This window comes from Athalia rosae, chromosome 3 (genome assembly GCF_917208135.1).
Source record: "Athalia rosae chromosome 3, iyAthRosa1.1, whole genome shotgun sequence".
Taxonomy (NCBI): Eukaryota; Metazoa; Arthropoda; class Insecta; order Hymenoptera; family Athaliidae; genus Athalia; species Athalia rosae.
The window spans coordinates 6,760,474-6,777,006 of record NC_064028.1 but is presented as its reverse complement, the minus strand read 5'-3'; the positions used below and the strand labels follow the sequence as shown (position 1 = coordinate 6,777,006).

The 16,533-nt window shown below is 39.4% G+C and overlaps 2 protein-coding genes and 1 long non-coding RNA gene across 10 annotated transcripts in view; 2 read left to right on the top strand and 1 right to left on the bottom strand.

Annotated features, from left to right (window-relative positions):
• LOC105687713 (phosphatase and actin regulator 2-like) overlaps positions 1-15,199 on the top strand; it is a 137,420-nt gene extending 122,221 nt beyond the window's left edge. For 5 of the 8 annotated variants that reach the window (XM_048652888.1, XM_048652891.1, XM_048652890.1 and 2 more), the window contains 10 exons: positions 2,900-3,154; positions 5,485-5,925; positions 6,880-7,129; positions 7,500-7,532; positions 8,239-8,381; positions 9,355-9,511; positions 9,865-9,920; positions 10,084-10,187; positions 10,732-10,904; positions 11,034-15,199. In XM_048652888.1, the coding sequence (XP_048508845.1) occupies positions 2,900-3,154; positions 5,485-5,925; positions 6,880-7,129; positions 7,500-7,532; positions 8,239-8,381; positions 9,355-9,511; positions 9,865-9,920; positions 10,084-10,187; positions 10,732-10,904; positions 11,034-11,049 (1,628 nt within the window). In that variant the 3' untranslated portion in view covers positions 11,050-15,199. The remainder of the gene's footprint in view (positions 1-2,899; positions 3,155-5,484; positions 5,926-6,879; positions 7,130-7,499; positions 7,533-8,238; positions 8,382-9,354; positions 9,512-9,864; positions 9,921-10,083; positions 10,188-10,731; positions 10,905-11,033) is intronic. The other 3 variants (XM_048652887.1, XM_048652889.1, XM_048652886.1) reach the window with 3 other exon arrangements.
• LOC125500338 lies at positions 15,059-16,044 on the bottom strand. The gene is made up of 2 exons (XR_007277668.1): positions 15,668-16,044; positions 15,059-15,576 (listed from the first exon to the last, which is right to left on the bottom strand). It is a non-coding gene; the product is annotated as an uncharacterized LOC125500338 (long non-coding RNA).
• Positions 16,045-16,154: 110 nt separating this feature from the next.
• The window catches only part of LOC105687725 (AF4/FMR2 family member lilli), a 269,224-nt gene continuing 268,845 nt past the window's right edge, over positions 16,155-16,533 (top strand). Inside the window, exon 1 of the mRNA XM_020853299.2 lies at positions 16,155-16,518. The gene's annotated coding sequence lies outside the window, so the exon portion shown is untranslated. The remainder of the gene's footprint in view (positions 16,519-16,533) is intronic.

Here is a 16,533-nt window from a genome sequence, read left to right as displayed (position 1 = left end):
CCTTCGCTTATCCCGCGATAACTGCCAACCAATTCCACGGTTGAAATTCACCCGCCGATGTTACGGCTAAATACACTCGGCCCATCACCTACGGGCGAAAGATTTCGCGCTGAGAAAGATGAAAAAGCTAAAGAAAAGAGAAAAAAAACCATGGAATAGGGAAAAAGGGCTGTAAATGGTTTTTACGGGATTACCTCCTGACTCACCACTACCACTGGGCCTCGGTGCTTCACTCACTCGCGATCACCTGCTGGGGAATAACCGCTTCGTAATGTACCTGAATTCTCCAGCTTTTACTTCACCGCAATTACTTTGCAATTTACAGAGGAAAAAGTTACGGAAATGTGCGGGTAGCTATAGGTGAGACTAATTACGCGAACGTAAGAGTAAGGTACGGCTAGTTCGGGATGATTTATTAATTGATGCGCTCGGAAGGAATATCTTTCTCTTAGCACGGTTCGTTTATTTATTTTTCTTTTATTTTTATCGCTCCGTCGAGCTTTTTTTCAATTCCTTCGTATATTTTTCTATCGGATACGCGTCACCGATCGTTACGTCACACCGCGACCACGAGGTTTACGCCTACTGCACACGACTATTTTATCCACGCACATCGTATCTACGGTAGACACATGTGTAAACGAAATAAAATTACGCGGAATCTGTCGGTGAAAACTACTCCAAGGGCGAGCCAGAACAACCGAATTCTATACATAGATCTTCGCCCACATCTATTTTACACTGCACGATCATTTTTCGCTACATACACGCTGTTTTACGATGACTAAAGGCGCGGTGACTCAAAGCGCGATTTCCCACCCTTAAAAGCGTCGGTTGACTTCGCCAGAGGAGATTCCAAAACCCGATGACCGTTCCTTTTATGAAATTTATGTAGATTTTCGTTGTTCGAACCAGTGGGAGGGGAATCGTAGAAGAAAATCTTCTCGTTCATGCGCCGGGGAACACTACTCGATCTTCGATTCGTGTATTAATTCTCCTTTACGCGGGAAGCTTGCGGTATCGTAGCCTTCCTCGCGCGTGGGATTCTATTTTAATATTCGGCGACTTCCGAATATCCTGGCAGTCAACCATCGGCAACTAAACCCGACGGAACGAACGAAATTTTACGCTTGAATCGAACTTGTATTTTTTTTTTTTATTTTTCATTTTTGTTTTATTTTATTTTACATCAATTATTTTACTGGTCCGTACGACACCTCCTCGGACATGGGCCTCATAGTGTACCTCAAGTGGCGAGGCAAGTCTTTCCTGCGCAACCATTTCTTGAGCTATATATTTCCATATTTATATTCGATGAATTGTGTACTCGAAAGCTCGGGGAGCATTTACTTCTGCGGAATTCGGGCGACGTTCGGTGATTAGAATATCGACACGACGAGAAACGAGAGAAAGCGGTCCGGGTGGTGTGAAATTTTGAGAACGGTGAAAAAGAAAGCCTGAGTACGTTTTAGGCGATGTGGCGATGTTCGATCGAGAACAGAGACTTCAACTTCCCCTTATTTTATCAGACGTAGAGAAAAAAAAGTGTGGTTTTTTTTTTTGCAAAATTTACGAGGAAAATTTTGAATTTCAATAATACGTAAAACGGCGGTTTTCACGGTGAAACAACGGAGACGATTGTTGAAATTCTTTAATTCGCAAGTGTTGAATTTCTCGAATTCTAGTTGAATTCGTATTTCGGTTGGAATGTACCACCGCACCGTCGCGGCGTCAGATGTTTTTAAAATAATAAAGTTCCCACATTTTCAAACGCGAAACCTTCAATTTGGTGGAATTTCGTTGGCTGTCAACCAAACCGTATATATATACATATATATACAAGCGGCACGCAAGGAACGTTGCAATTTGTCAAATAAAAGCGTGACAATAATTCTTGTTTGTCGAGCGAATACACTCTCGAGGCGAAAAAAAAGTTTTTCTAAAATTTATCTCGGCGAGTGTTATTGTTCTCATTTTCGTCCCATTCGAACACGTTTTCTCCTCATTTCTCTCTCACTTTCACCGTGAGTAAATATTTAATCCAAACGTTACTCCGAATTTTTATCAACCCCGTCGTCGCACGAGCTCGAAAATATTCCCCCGAGTCAGGAGCGCGCATCGGCAGACCTGAGACGATAAAAATACGTGTATCTGATATCGCGAGACGAGACGATGAGACCGCGAACCTGCCAATAATATTTCAAGTCATTCATCCGCAGGTATTTACTCGTGGCGATACGACGTAGTCGACGTATAGTAGTCGCGTTACGAGCACTCAGCTGTTCGCCGACCTACCCGATATTTCTTTTCGTATTCGCGACACACCGTGGAAATAAGCTCGCGAAAACTGCTCTCCCATAACTAGTTGCCTTTTACTCAATATTGCCTTTCCCAACCGACAACGCGAGTCCCCTATTTATTACGGGCTTAACTCTTACGGCTCCGCAGAATGTCTGGCCTTTGCCCGGGCGAAAAAAGGCGATGGACGAGATGAAGAGTGGCGGTTAAAGGGGGGGAAGAAAACGGGGGGGACGTTACCCCTGGGAGTCACCAGACAGATTTATTTATTTACCATTCTTTCGTCGACTTTGGTTTAGTTTTCCGTTTCGATTCGCGGCCGGCTAGCCGATTCGAAGAGTTTTCCGTGCGAGAGAGTTTTCCTCGAAAGATCGGTGGAGAGATTCGCCCGTTAATATTTTACAAACGGGCGTAGGACAGAGCGAGGAAAAATAAAACTGGATCGACGCGGCCACGTATATTCCGTAAGGATTCTCACGACGATCCGGAGAGGGAAAAGAGATGACGAGAGATTATCTCGATCGGTGAATTTCGGTCGGCGTCCATCGTGAACGCGGTGGAACGACGTTGCGTAACGCGCAACTTCCGGTTTCTGTTGCAGAGCCGAAGAAGGAAAAGACTGAACAGAGTGCAAATGGCGCGCTATCGCCGAGCGGGAAACTCCCGAATTCCGGTGCCGCGGCACCCGGTGTGGTGCCGGTTTCGACTGCGCCCTGCGCCAGCGAACAACAGAAACCCAATCGACCCAGCACCCTTGGGGCACCCGGAAAACTCACGAGGAGACTCTTCTGCTACCACAGCGAACACTGTATGTCGCGACAGTCCCCTCCGAGACAAAATCGGCATACCGGTGGCAGTGAGTTCAGAGATCACCGCCTCTTACTGCCTGTTTGCCTGCATCCCCGTTTGCACTTGAAATAAATGTTCATTGTTGTTTCACCCCCTTTTTTCTTTTTCGTAGCGTTATATTTTTGATCACCCCGTACACTCGCTACCGATTATTAACGCAACTCCTATTGGTTTGTCGATGTTGTTTGTTTAACATTTCACCTAATGAAAAAGTATATCCACCTGTAGTCGTCGCGCATGAACGTGAGATGAGTATGGCTCACGCGATTTCGGTTCATGGGGGATATTTCATCCCCGTTATCGCCGCGCGTTCGAGCGTTCGACAATTTTTCACAATTTTTTACTCACCTTCTTTGTTATCTCAACGCGTCCGTAAAAACGACGGATATACACGGAGCGACGTGATTACACATCGACGCGATAAATTTATCTCACACCGTCGCAAAGAACGTGCAGTGATAAAAATTTACCTCGTATTTCACACGGACGCCAAGAACACAGGGGATCCTCTACGTGCTCGTTTCACTTTTCCATCCGTCCCGAATATCGTTGTAACGATCCCGTGTCTACTTCGTATCGAAGTTCTGGGCACGATTATTAAAAAATTGCTCGTTTGACGTGTGCGATGTAGTTTTGCTAGCTGGATGTATTCGCTGAAGCTGGGAGTGAAAATTATCCGACGAAAGTTACAGGGGATAGGTATTGTGTGCATAGAAAAAAAAAATAATTAGAAGTACAGTCCCGACCGAGTTATCGAATAGCCGAAATTCTGCACCGTTATCATCGTTTGCAATGTGATCGCGCATCGCCCCTAGGGTTCTTATTCACGAGCTTCGGTTTTGTTTCGCGGATGTATTAATATCCTTTGAATGTGTGTTGCAGTATGCCCACGACTAAGGGTGGGTAAGATCAGAGTGTGGGTTGTAGCGAACGTTGTATCGCGCCGGTGAGTGGTAACCCGAGTTTCGGTTTATATGTACAGGGGGGTGGATAAATTTTCCGGAGGAACGGTAACAACGTTGATATATATATATCCACATAGTTGCGAATTCAGCGGCAGCTCCTTTATCTCAGGCGTATGGTACGTTGTTATACCTATGCACGGTTGTGTATCCATCCATTCTATGAAGTCGAGCTTCTAATTCTGGCCAAAGAAGAAACCGCCTCAGGCGTTTAACCTCTAACTACTTTAGCGTATGTGCCGTATATCCCATGAAACCCCCTTTGAAACCCGTAACGACTCCGGTAAAAAGCTCCGGGATTTATTCAAACACCCACAGGATTCCTGGGGCTCTTGAATAGCGGACGACCGCCACCCGATCATATGCTTATATTATACCGCTGCTGCAGGCTAAACGAATACCAACTTTAGCTTTTTATGTGTCGCAGACGTTGCTTACTCCAGCTTATTCTTCATCCTCTTTGAGCTCCCGCTATAAAATACATCGAAGAATCGGTTCAACCGCCATTTTGATTGCTAGTTTTTTTGTGCTTTTTTTTCCGCCGAGATTTTTGTCTACTCACTCGCGGTTCCAGTCACGTAGTGTTCGTTCGAAAGCTGATCTTTCATAGTATCTCTAATGTGTCTTGTTTTTTTCTTCTTTTTTTTTTTTGAGTCGACATTCTTTCCCCGTCGACGGTATTAAATAGAAACGATATCGAAGTTTCGTGATCTGGATATGTTTCGGAGTTCGTGTAACTGTCTAACTCTTAGCGCTACTGTAAGTTTTTGCAAATGGAACAACGGACGGTCTAGGCACGTGATGTTGCGAATAATTGTCGGATTTGAGAACAGTACGTATTATATAGTTGAGATTTTCTTGGATGTTTATGCGTTGCCTTGCCCTAGTGCAAATACTTGCCAACTCGGCTAGAAACTAGCTCGTCGCTCCGGTATTTAGCCATCGGAATCGACGAGACTCAATTTTTAGATGAGCTTACCCAGATCCCGGCTTTTGTGTTTTGACATAATGTACAATATCATGTATATAATCCTGTATTTGCAAGGTTGAATATCGTGCTATGCGATTGTGATTTACAAATGTCCCATGCTATGATCGTGTACATTTGAAACGATGGCCAATTAACAAATATCATGCGAACGAAATCGATTAAAAAGTATCGTACAATATACGAAACTGATCAATCTTTCGTGAAAATGAATAAAAAAATTTCCAACTGGATATCACAGCACTGAATTTGATTGTCTCGCGTCGATTGTAATAACGATTACACGGCAAACGTAATGATTTGCGTTTGACTCCGGGAATCGCAGCGTTCGAACGCAATATCCAAATATACTTACGTGGACATATTTTTTATCCCTTTTGATTTCAGTGCCAGATGTCGGTCATCAAGGTTCGACACCGCCGCCCCAGCAGCATCAACAACACCAACAACATCAACAGCACCAACAACATCAGCAACACCAACAACAGCAGCAACAATATCTGCCTCTGCCGCCGCAAAACACGCTCATGCTCTCCGAACTTCCGGAACCCCCAATTCCCCTGAGTGAGATTGGTCCCATACCACCCCCTCCTATGTTCAGTTCCCCGAGTCCGACATTACTCACGAGACAACAACAGCAACAACAACAACAACAACAACAGCAACAACAGCAGCACCAGCAACAGCAGCATCAGCTCCAACATCAACATCAACACCAACATCAGCAGCATCAACATCAACATCAGCATCAACACCAGCATCAACAGGGGACCGGAAGTGGAGTGCACAACGCGGTTCCCCTTGATCTCTCCGATTATGATTACGAAGGTATTCATCTCACGAAGAACTAACGCACTCTACTTGCATATCGAGTGGTATTTATTGATTAGTCGTGTGAAATTTAGGTATAGTGGATACCGATTTTCTGAGAGAGTAGTATGACGTTGAAATTGGTAAGAGATGGGGTCTGGCACATGAATTGATGCCCCATAGATTTTAGGTGTGATGATATAGCGTCTCATAGCTAGTATTGGAGAGAATGAAATCCTAATGCGATCGTGTTAGTTAGAAGTGTGTGCGAATTGATTCGGCGGAGTTGTTGAAAAATTTAGATATCCTATAGCTAATTAATTTTCGAAGAGCTTGCAAGAAAAAACTAAAGAGAAAAAAGATGTTCAAAGTTTGAAGAATGCTAGTCTTGTAAAATTTATCGGACTGTTTGCTCAGAGTCCCTTTTGAGTTTTCAATTACATATTGTATTCATTTCGAATCAAATAGAGTCTGGAGACGAAACGGGACCGTATCTCTATGACGCGTACGGCAATTCCTTTATTTCGCTGACCGAATTGTCTCCTCAAACTGAGGAGAAGAGAGGTCGTCTTGCGGTGAATGATAAAGAAAGAGAGATCAGAGGGAGAGGGAATAAGAGAGAGAAAAAGAAAAGTCTTTGGAAAAAAGTGACATGGAAAATCGGTAATTCCGCGGCAACGACTTCGACTCACGCAAGTAATAGACGAAGGGCCCTTATTTGGAGACCATTGCGACTGTTGGTCGGTACGAAAGGGGATCTAACGGAAGGAAAATATCGGGAAGACTGAATATCTAGCGATGAAAATAAGAGAATGAAAGAGAGAGAGAGAGAGAGAGAAGGAGAGAAAAAAATAGAGAGACAGAGTGAGAGCCTTTCGTATCTTCCAGGCGTGATAGTTTCGTCGTTGTGATCTCTCCACACCCTACGAGTGAATCCTCTTCACCCCATGAGACGATCGTATATTTTTTTAGATCAAGAAGACGTCGACGTCGAAGAAGACGACGACGCGGTATCGAGGTACGCCTACAGGTTCGCCCAGCCGGATCCTGCCATCGATACCTCCAAAGTTGAGGAAATACCTGCTAAGGAACCAAAGTTTCACGCCATGCCGCTCAAGAGTGCGCTTAAAAAAAAGGGACCCGGCAGCGGTCCCGGAACCCCTCAAAATACCCCTACCCAAGAAAACAGACCTCTCACCCTACGCCAGGAGGTCTCTTTTAAGTAAGTTTCTCAATGCCATTTTTGAATCTGATCTCGAAAGAAAATATATATTCCTCGGATATCTCTTTCTTAATTCACGGTGAAGGGAATCTCACGTTTCAATGCCTTTTTCTAATACGAAAATTAACTAATCGATTCTATCATTCGCATGATGTGAGATATATCACTGATAGTTGTGAAATATTTCTTTAATGTCGTATCATGTAGCGTGATTCATGTATCATTCGCCATTTCCCTTCATGATTCTTGCGAATATTACATTTGAACATGATGAACTTTTGATTTAAAATCGTTTTACTGACACCCACCACTCTCTACATAATTACAATCATCGGTAGTAAAAAAAAGATGTTTTTCTTATGCTTAACAGAAGGCAACCGTTGAGGCCTAGGATAAGGATATGGTAATTGGGAATTAGAATACTAACTAATACGCATGTTTTCACAGAAAAAGAAATATTATCAATAATAACAATTGAGTTAAAATAAAAAGAAAAAGCAGGTTAACCACGTGAACCAAAATGTTCTAATCTAAACTACAGTCACACGCATGGAGTGAATTACCTTTAAGCATGAGAAAACTGTAGGGAAACTCATCACACACACCCACACTTAATCCCCCATCACATTTCATTCCCTCTTTTTGTAGCCTTGAATCATCTCTCGAGCACTGTGTACCATTCGACAACGAGAAAGTTTTTTTGACATTTTTTTAATCACCGATACGGTGATTTCCGACCGTGGCTGGATTGTAAACGAAAAAAAGGGTTTTTTGAAAATTAGATTTCGCAGAAAAGTTCGCTTGTCGTTTACAGACAAACTGTGCATAATTATATTTGAAAAACTGAATTTTCATTTTTGGAGAGTTACAAAAAAGGGAGAGAACGAACTTTGCAGTTTTTTTTTTATTCAATTTTCCCGTTATACCCCAGCTGTGTTCGAACTTTGGCATTGACGACTATTATTAGATTCCCAGTTGAATTTTGATGACCGTTTTGTGGTAGAATAGAACAATTGGTTCGAGTGACGAACATCGACGTTGACCTGCACCGAATGTGGATGAAAAATAAATAAATTTATAATCTAACATGTGAATATCTCCGATCTCAGTAGTCGACCTGTGCGGTTCGGGCTGGCCCTACCTTGCACGTTGGAAAATAAAGAAAACGCCAGACCTTACGTTATTCGCGAGGACACCGACGGTGATTCCGGGGATGGACAAGTTCTCTATCGAGACGACGAGGACGAGGAAAGTAAGTACGAGAAAAAAAAAAAAGAGAAAAGAGAAAATTTACAGAGCGGACCACAGAGACGTACTAGCTGCGTCAAAATCGATTCAATAAACGCTCTCATAACGTTAGCTGTTCGGCTGGTTCGTAGGACTTTGAAGAGCGGCGTTGTCGCGACGGGTGTTACACAATGATATCAACCTTCATCGATAACTAATTTTACACTCGGTTGCATATAGCATATAGTTGGATGTTTGTAATACTGCAGCATAGAGGCGTTCGCGGTATCCCTGGTTTATATTAGTCTACGAATATGGCTGGCATCTTTAGTGTCTTTCTGACTCTCGCCATCATATCTCCAAGAGCCACACGGTTTTCATTCGCCGCTGATTCAAGCTCGTTATAAAATTGACGTAATCGTTCTGCATTCATTTTTTCGAATCGCTCGAGCGTCGTTGAGACAAAAAAAAAAAAATCACGACGACGCAATAAATAATTAACTGTGCAGCGTTCGCGATTCGATAACCGGCATCGGGACTCTCGATCGGTATCCGAAGTGGCGCGCACAACGACGATTACCGTATCCGTGGGGGAAAATTTTGTAGCACGTGGAGCATTCAGCGATGATAATTAATCCGGGTAGCGGATGCACTGAAACACGGCCGGGCGCTACTGGTGTATTATTTGTCGAACAATAGACGTTTCGGTGTGTGTTTTCCAAGTGTTGCCGATGTTGGAAGTATATAATTAAAACGAGGTATAGGACGACGTTATTATGTTGTCGATTTGGACAGCTTCGACTTTGTCGATAGCGCAAGCACCTACCGGGATTATACCGATTCTTCCGATTCATCGAAGTAAAAGTGCCACAGCTATGATCGCAGGTATCGATCCGCATTCTGCGTTGCCACGAAAATCGCTACCCCGAGTCTTGGAGGGATGTCCGCCCCGTCGGCTTATTCGGTCCTTAAATTTTGTTTGTCATTTCAATTTTCAGACCGGCTCGCAGCTAAAATTGCGAGAAAGGAGTCGCTGTCGTTGAAGTTGGCGCTTAGGCCGGACAGACAGGAGCTTATCAATCGTAATATTCTACAAATGCAATCGGACAACGAGCGACAAGAATCGAAAGAGGCCATCGGCGCCAGATTGATCAGGTGAATAAAAACGTATATGGATTTTTCCCGTTAGGGACTGCATTTCTTTTCATAAAATTATTACCTTGGCTGCACCGCGTTCATTGAGTCACAATTTCGTGTTCGAAGCGTATCGTTTTATGATATGTCTGGTCAATTACTGCGAAATTTGCTTGAACGTATCACTGTGTAAATGTTTGGTAGGACCACAGAGATATATATTGAACTATATCTTTGGTACGACGTAGTTCAACCCCAAATAAATGGCTACGTGGCAACATCGTTTTCAACTCTAGCTAGTTTCAAATCTGCATTGAGTCAACGATTGTTTTGTTTAGCAGTGTACCCTGACAGACATTTCCTTTTGATTACAGGCGACTAAGCATGCGGCCAACACAGGAGGAGCTCGAGGAGCGAAATATTTTAAAAAGTAAGGAGCTTTACCCCGTTTATCTTGTTGTGAGTCACATGAAAGTAAAAGAAATAAAAAGAGGATAGAATAAAGTATAACTGTTAGAAAAAAAAATAAAAAAAAATTATACAAACAAAGTTCTGTGAAAAGACGTTCAACGATAATGGTGTTTATCCAACAGAACAAAGTCCTGCGGAGGAAAAGAAGCAGAAAGAAGAAAAAAAGCGGTATCTACTCAGAAAGCTCAGCTTCAGGCCGACCGTCGAAGAATTGAAAGAGAAAAAGGTACGTATTTGGATTAATAAAACATGTCGGAAATTATGTGAATGCCTACCGATAATTTAATTCAACTAGAACTGCATGCGCATATCTCACGTGCGCCGCACTTCGTTGTGTTGTGACTTTGGTTTCATTTAATGCCAACTAAATTGATTTATCTTGTGGAATGATCCAGATGAGATATCGTAATCGTTTTTTTTTTTTTAACGACGGGTTCGTGTCTCTGAAATGAAAATACAATCAAATACATTGAGATACCATAAAAATGAATTTTTTCATTTTTTACCCCGAAACCGAAAAAAATTCAAGGGGTACCCCTTTGGATTTTTTCGATTTTTCGGACAAAAATTAGGTATTTTTAAAATCGATCGTAGGGCACTTTTCTCACGTATTTTGACCTCAGGAACACGAATCTGGCGGTCAAATTGAGCTACGAATAAATTGCATCGAGTTATTCTCATTCTTCGCACTTTTTTTCTTCGAAAAAACTATGTAGGTCTTCAAAAACTCAAAGACAAATCTCTTCCAATTCTGCTCACTCCATTTACAGATTATCAGATTCAACGATTACATCGAGGTTACGCAGGCACACGACTACGACAGGAGAGCCGATAAACCTTGGACACGACTAACGCCAAAGGATAAAGCAGCCATTCGTAAGGAACTCAACGAATTCAAAAGCTCTGAAATGGCGGTACACGAAGACAGCAGACACCTGACTAGGTAAGCCAATAACATGAGTTTTCTATCGTAACAACTATGAAAGAGATGAAAATTCCGAATCTTTCGTTCGCGGAACAAAATTTTTCTCACTATACTAAAAAAAAAAAAAAAATCCATTTTTATTTGCAGGTTCCATAGGCCATGACAATTGCAATGTGAAAAGGTGATAGAGTGTGATGCAGGTGCGGGTGCGATTAAAGTGAGTTGGATGGGCTTAATCAGCTCCAAGCGCCGTTCAAATAGGTACGTTAAGACCTTGTATAATAGTGAAAAAGAGTACTTGACGTCGTTTCTGACGATGATGAAATCGTCGTTGTCGTCTAGCGCACCTTTTGTATCACCGGTGTCGGCGATGATTGTGATAGGGTGATCCATCCGAAATAGGCGGTGGGTCGCTCACTGATTTTTGAAGATCGATTCGCACGGGATTTTACAATTATCAACTACACCATTTCGAAGTCAAATATTAGCTGCATTTTTCTCTTTGGTCAATAATTTCAATATCCACGGTGATTCTTGGTCAAAAAGCAAAAGAATCATTACGAGCGAAATTGAAATAATTTGAACACCACCCCATCTGTTTCATTTGGTTCTATTGCGACAGTCGATGTTTGTAATTGATAAAATTATGAAATTCACGTGTGAACTGATCATTATGTACGTAAACACCATTTGCTAGCAAGCTGGCTCTGCGTTGATATCTGGTAACGCTAAAATATTTGCTTTTTAAGTCAATGTAATTGGCTGTACGTATAAGAGGGCGGTGATTTCGTTCGGGGTTAACGAACGACTTGATGTTTCTTGTTTTATTTTTTATTTTTATTTCCTTTTTTCAAAAATGAATGTAAACGAACGACACTTGCGTACTGCGAGTTGGTGCAACTGTGCGAACAAAGTCAATTTGTTGCGTTTTAATCGATTGTTAATTCGAATGAATTGTTTTCTTTTATTGTTTCATTATTATCTCATGTGATTGCTGTTCTGCCAGATAACATTAATTGACGGAGCGATCTTGGATCGCAAAAGCTTACGGTCTTATTATAAATATAATTACTACGGAAAAAAAAAAAAAAATTAATACTTTGTGCAATTGTATAGTTTGCGCAGGAGTGTATAGTATGTATACATATATATATATATATATACGATAGTAGCTATTGTATCAATTTCAAGAATCCTTTATCAAAATTACGGAATTAAAAGATAATAAATAAAAATGAAATAAAATTAACGAAAACTCAATAACTATACATGATTACCATGGAATATCAAGAATCGAAGTTAGCCATTTAAATAGGTAAATATAGTGAAACGAAACGAGAATGGATCGCAAGGAAAGAGAATCCAGGAGTGAAAAAAAGGAAAAACTTTCACTAAAATCGGGAAACGAAATAATGAAATATTACTCGTTAGTTGTTGCTAATTAAAGTACACATTATTAGAAAAACTGAGATTTTTTGTTATTTTTTTTTCTTTCTTGCAATAGATAAACCGTGCCCAATATGTATTGTTAGTATAAATGGTGAAAAAAAATTACAGATACTTAGCACAAATCTCGGTAGCAAATATTTGCCGAAACATTGAAAGGTTTGCGCTGTACTTGCGGGTACATCGTTATTCCGCGGACTTATCATCGTCCGACTTCTGACCACACGAAAAGATTGGAAACTCACAATCGGTCATCTTTCGTTCAATATGATGTACGTTATCTGCCAAAACAATGGACTCACAATGAGTCCCATTTAAATATGGCCGGGCCGCGCACGAACATGAAAAAAATTCGACAATTATCAAACGTTTCAATTATTTTAAAAAGCTCAAGAGAGAAGAAAATGATAAAAAATTCAAACTCATTTGTAATAATATTCAATTCAATCAATATATTTTTCCAAACGATAACTCCAGCGATGGGACTACGTCAAAAAATAGGTATTGAAAGGAGGCCCATCCGAAGTCTAGTGAATAGGAGTCGGTATTTTTTTATAGTTATTATTCAATTGAATAAAAGCGAAAGGAATATAAAAAAAGAAATGATTAATAAATAAACAAATAAAAATAAATCACGTTCGATTTTCTAACCTTTTCTCTCGTCAGAATAGTAACGAATAGTTGTATAATCCTTTAATAAAGTTCGTATTCAATGTAGAACGCAATAAAAATAGTATAGGAAGAAAAAAAAAGAAAAATTTCTCTCGAAAAAATAAAAGACCGCAAGAAAAATCATGGCAAGAAAAAGTTAAAAACAAAAATAATAAATGAAAAAAAGAAACACTTAATTAATTTTCTGTATATATCGGATATAGGACAAGCTACACCATACACATTATTATTATTGTTATTATTATTATTATTATTATTATTATTAATATAATTATTATTACATCCGCATCTTTTTGTTATCATTATTAATATTACGTTTATTATTAATATCGACATGATTACGACGATTATTATTATTGTCATTATTATTATATTCAAATAGTTATTTGGTAACTGCGATATAACGCTAAAAAAGGAAAAAGAAAAAAAGAAAAAACATAATAATGATGATGAATAAATAAAAAGAATTATGAATATAATATTAACACTGCGTAATGAAGTATGTGCATTTTCCAGCACAGAAAGTTGGTATTTTGTGTACAAAAGTTGTTGAACACTTGATTGTAATAATAATTGGTTGAAATAAGAATACGAGATGAATTGGTATAAGCTGCACGTATTTTGAAAATTTATCGGAAAAAAAAAAAACATTGGCGACATTAATCCAACAGTATTAGTGCAGTGGATGAAATTCCACATTTCGCATATATTTCTCGTTTGTTCGAAACTGCATAATATTGATGTCTAGCTTTCGATCTGTGATCTGGGAATATTTGTAAGTAACCCGGAATATTATTTTGTGCCGCCTAATTGCAAAATATGTCAGTGTAATGATCAGCAAAATGTATTGCAGGGATAAATGAAATGAAAAATTTATTACCAGATCATATAATATAAATGTAAAGAACAAATTTAATTGTATTATAACGGTATATTAATAGAAAATGAACAGAAACTCGATCATTCACAGTACAGTAAACATAATAAGATGAAAAATGCAGAAAGGTAAGAAAAAAAAAAATTGAAAAAAATGAAAGAAATACTTTTAAGATAAATGAATGTAATGCAAATATTATAATATGATATACATATAGCTTAATAAATAAAATAAAGCCGCGCTAGGCTTAGAGATTTTTACCAAATGACTCCGCTACGCGGGGAAACAGTAAATAGGAGTAAATTTAACTCTTTTGTAGGAGAAATGATTATAAATGAAATAAACGAATAAAATTAAAAATAAAATCTAATTCTTGTCTTGAGCGAGAATTTTTTCTCTCGATAGGGGTTTTGACATAATAATAAAAAGAAAGAAAAAAAAAAACAATCTTGTTACAACGAAAATGTAATTACGTTGAACAATTGTGCTATTGTTGAATAACAATTCGTTTTGTCTAACATATCTAGATTCAATCCCGTAATCGATTTTCACTCGGAATCGTTTCAAGTTTCCCTCCTAACGCTTATTATTATGAACCTGCGTATGGTTTTGAAAGTTCGTATTTTTAAACACTAAAAGAATATCTCTATAAAAAGCAAAAAAAAAAAAAATAACCCTGGTTATTCGTTTATTTTAGAATTATTTGATATCTTTTTAAATTTGTCCTAATCACGTTGTTCTGTTCGTCGTTCTGATAGTCATACATTCGATTTTTATTTTAAATTATATTTTACATCCATCGCCAGATAAATTTTGATTGAAATGTGTATTTCAAGTCACAAATTGTTATTTGCTCAGCAACCAATTGTCAATATTCTGTACACGCTGTTGAACAAGAAAAAAATGTATTATATTAATGAAGAAGAAGAAGAAGAAAAAGAAGATGGAGAATTAAAAAAAAAAAAAAACAACCGTAGTTTTAAGAATAATAATGTATATAATTATTACTGTAAACTCTAATGAATAATCGAAAAAAGAAGAAATACACCTTAATCTTTCGGAAGAACAAGATTAAAAGAAAAGAGAAATAACAAAAATGAAAGAAATAAAGAAACTTGTTTTTCGAGATAATGCATTTTGTTTTTGTATGATTTTGAAAAATGCTGTGTTATTTTCGATTCAAAATCATTCTTTTGTTATTAGTTTATATACTATTACGATTAATGCAATTTATTATTATATTATTATTAATGAACTACTGTAACAAACAAAGTACTGTTAACTATTCTTAAAATATTAAAACTTTTGTAAACTGAGATAGAGGACGCAATAATTATTTTTTGCTGTTTTTATCAACCAACTTCCTCTCCCTTGGATCATCTCGTGCCTCAGGATGTTGTATCGACTTATCATTGCTTCCACCGATATACTCGAATCTTTCCAAATAAAATTACGCGAAAGTCGTATGCGAAAACTAACGCTTCATCTCACCAGATATCGACGTAATTTTCATTTTTTCATCCACCTTACCGTCGGTGGAGCTTGCACCCTTAGCCTTTGCTTACCCGCTTCCGTTTTACAGGTGAGCAGCATTCGGTCAACAGCGATAACGTTCTCCGTGGTTTATAAGAATTCTAAAAAATGGCAGCACACATCCCATCGGTTCATAGCGCCATCATATAGAAATTTCGCTCCCTTCGATGTGCGAAACAAAGGTATTATGGTAAACACTATGCCTTCGTAATGAGGTTTGGATAATTGATGTATTCCGGAACGTAAACATTACCGATATGTTCACGAAGCGAATCGATGATATCTCCGTTTAACTACAACGCATCGTTCGGAAAATTTTTCGGGGCATTCGAAGGCTCGAAATCGGATCGTTTCAGAGCAAGTCGATCAGGTTTCCAAAATCAGATTCACTCAATGTACACTAGAAACCGATGGGACAAATAATTCGGTCTACAATATACAGAAGTTCCAAATATTTGGATTCAGATCCATTGAACCCGACGCAATGGCTGCCCAAGTCATCGACTGTGGCAGCCTTTGATATAACAATCTCAGATAGATTATCCGTCGAAATTTCATCGCATCGGACCCGGTCGTCCGTTGAAAAAGGAAAAAAATTACGAAAATGGAATCGGAGATCGCGTGACAAAACAAAACTCACCGTACAAAGGCGATTCGTTATCGCGTGGACGTACCACGACGACGTGTCTATTTTCCGTGGGGTGTCGAATCCTCCACTAGCATTAGCAACACGTATCTCTCATGAATGGTTAACTTCTGTTGCAAACAGGACGTTTAACGCTACGTGTTGTGCTATACGATAAACTATTGTAACAACGACGTGGTGGTTCACGGCAACTACCCGTATCATGTATGCAAAGTTGTGGGATTGGTCATCGCTGGTGTAGTGCGAAGAAGATTCATCATCATGCCCGTTACGCCCTGCGAACTTCGAAACATCGAACTCTCTGTATTTCGATATCCTATACCACCGCCGCAGCTGCTACCCAGATCACAAATCTACTTTGGAACTCGACGGGAAATGATGTGAATCTTACTGTGCGCAGAAGCGAAAGAATCTAAGGAACAACGATCCAATTACAACCCCTCGCTAAATTACCCCAGGTAATTTTTAACTGA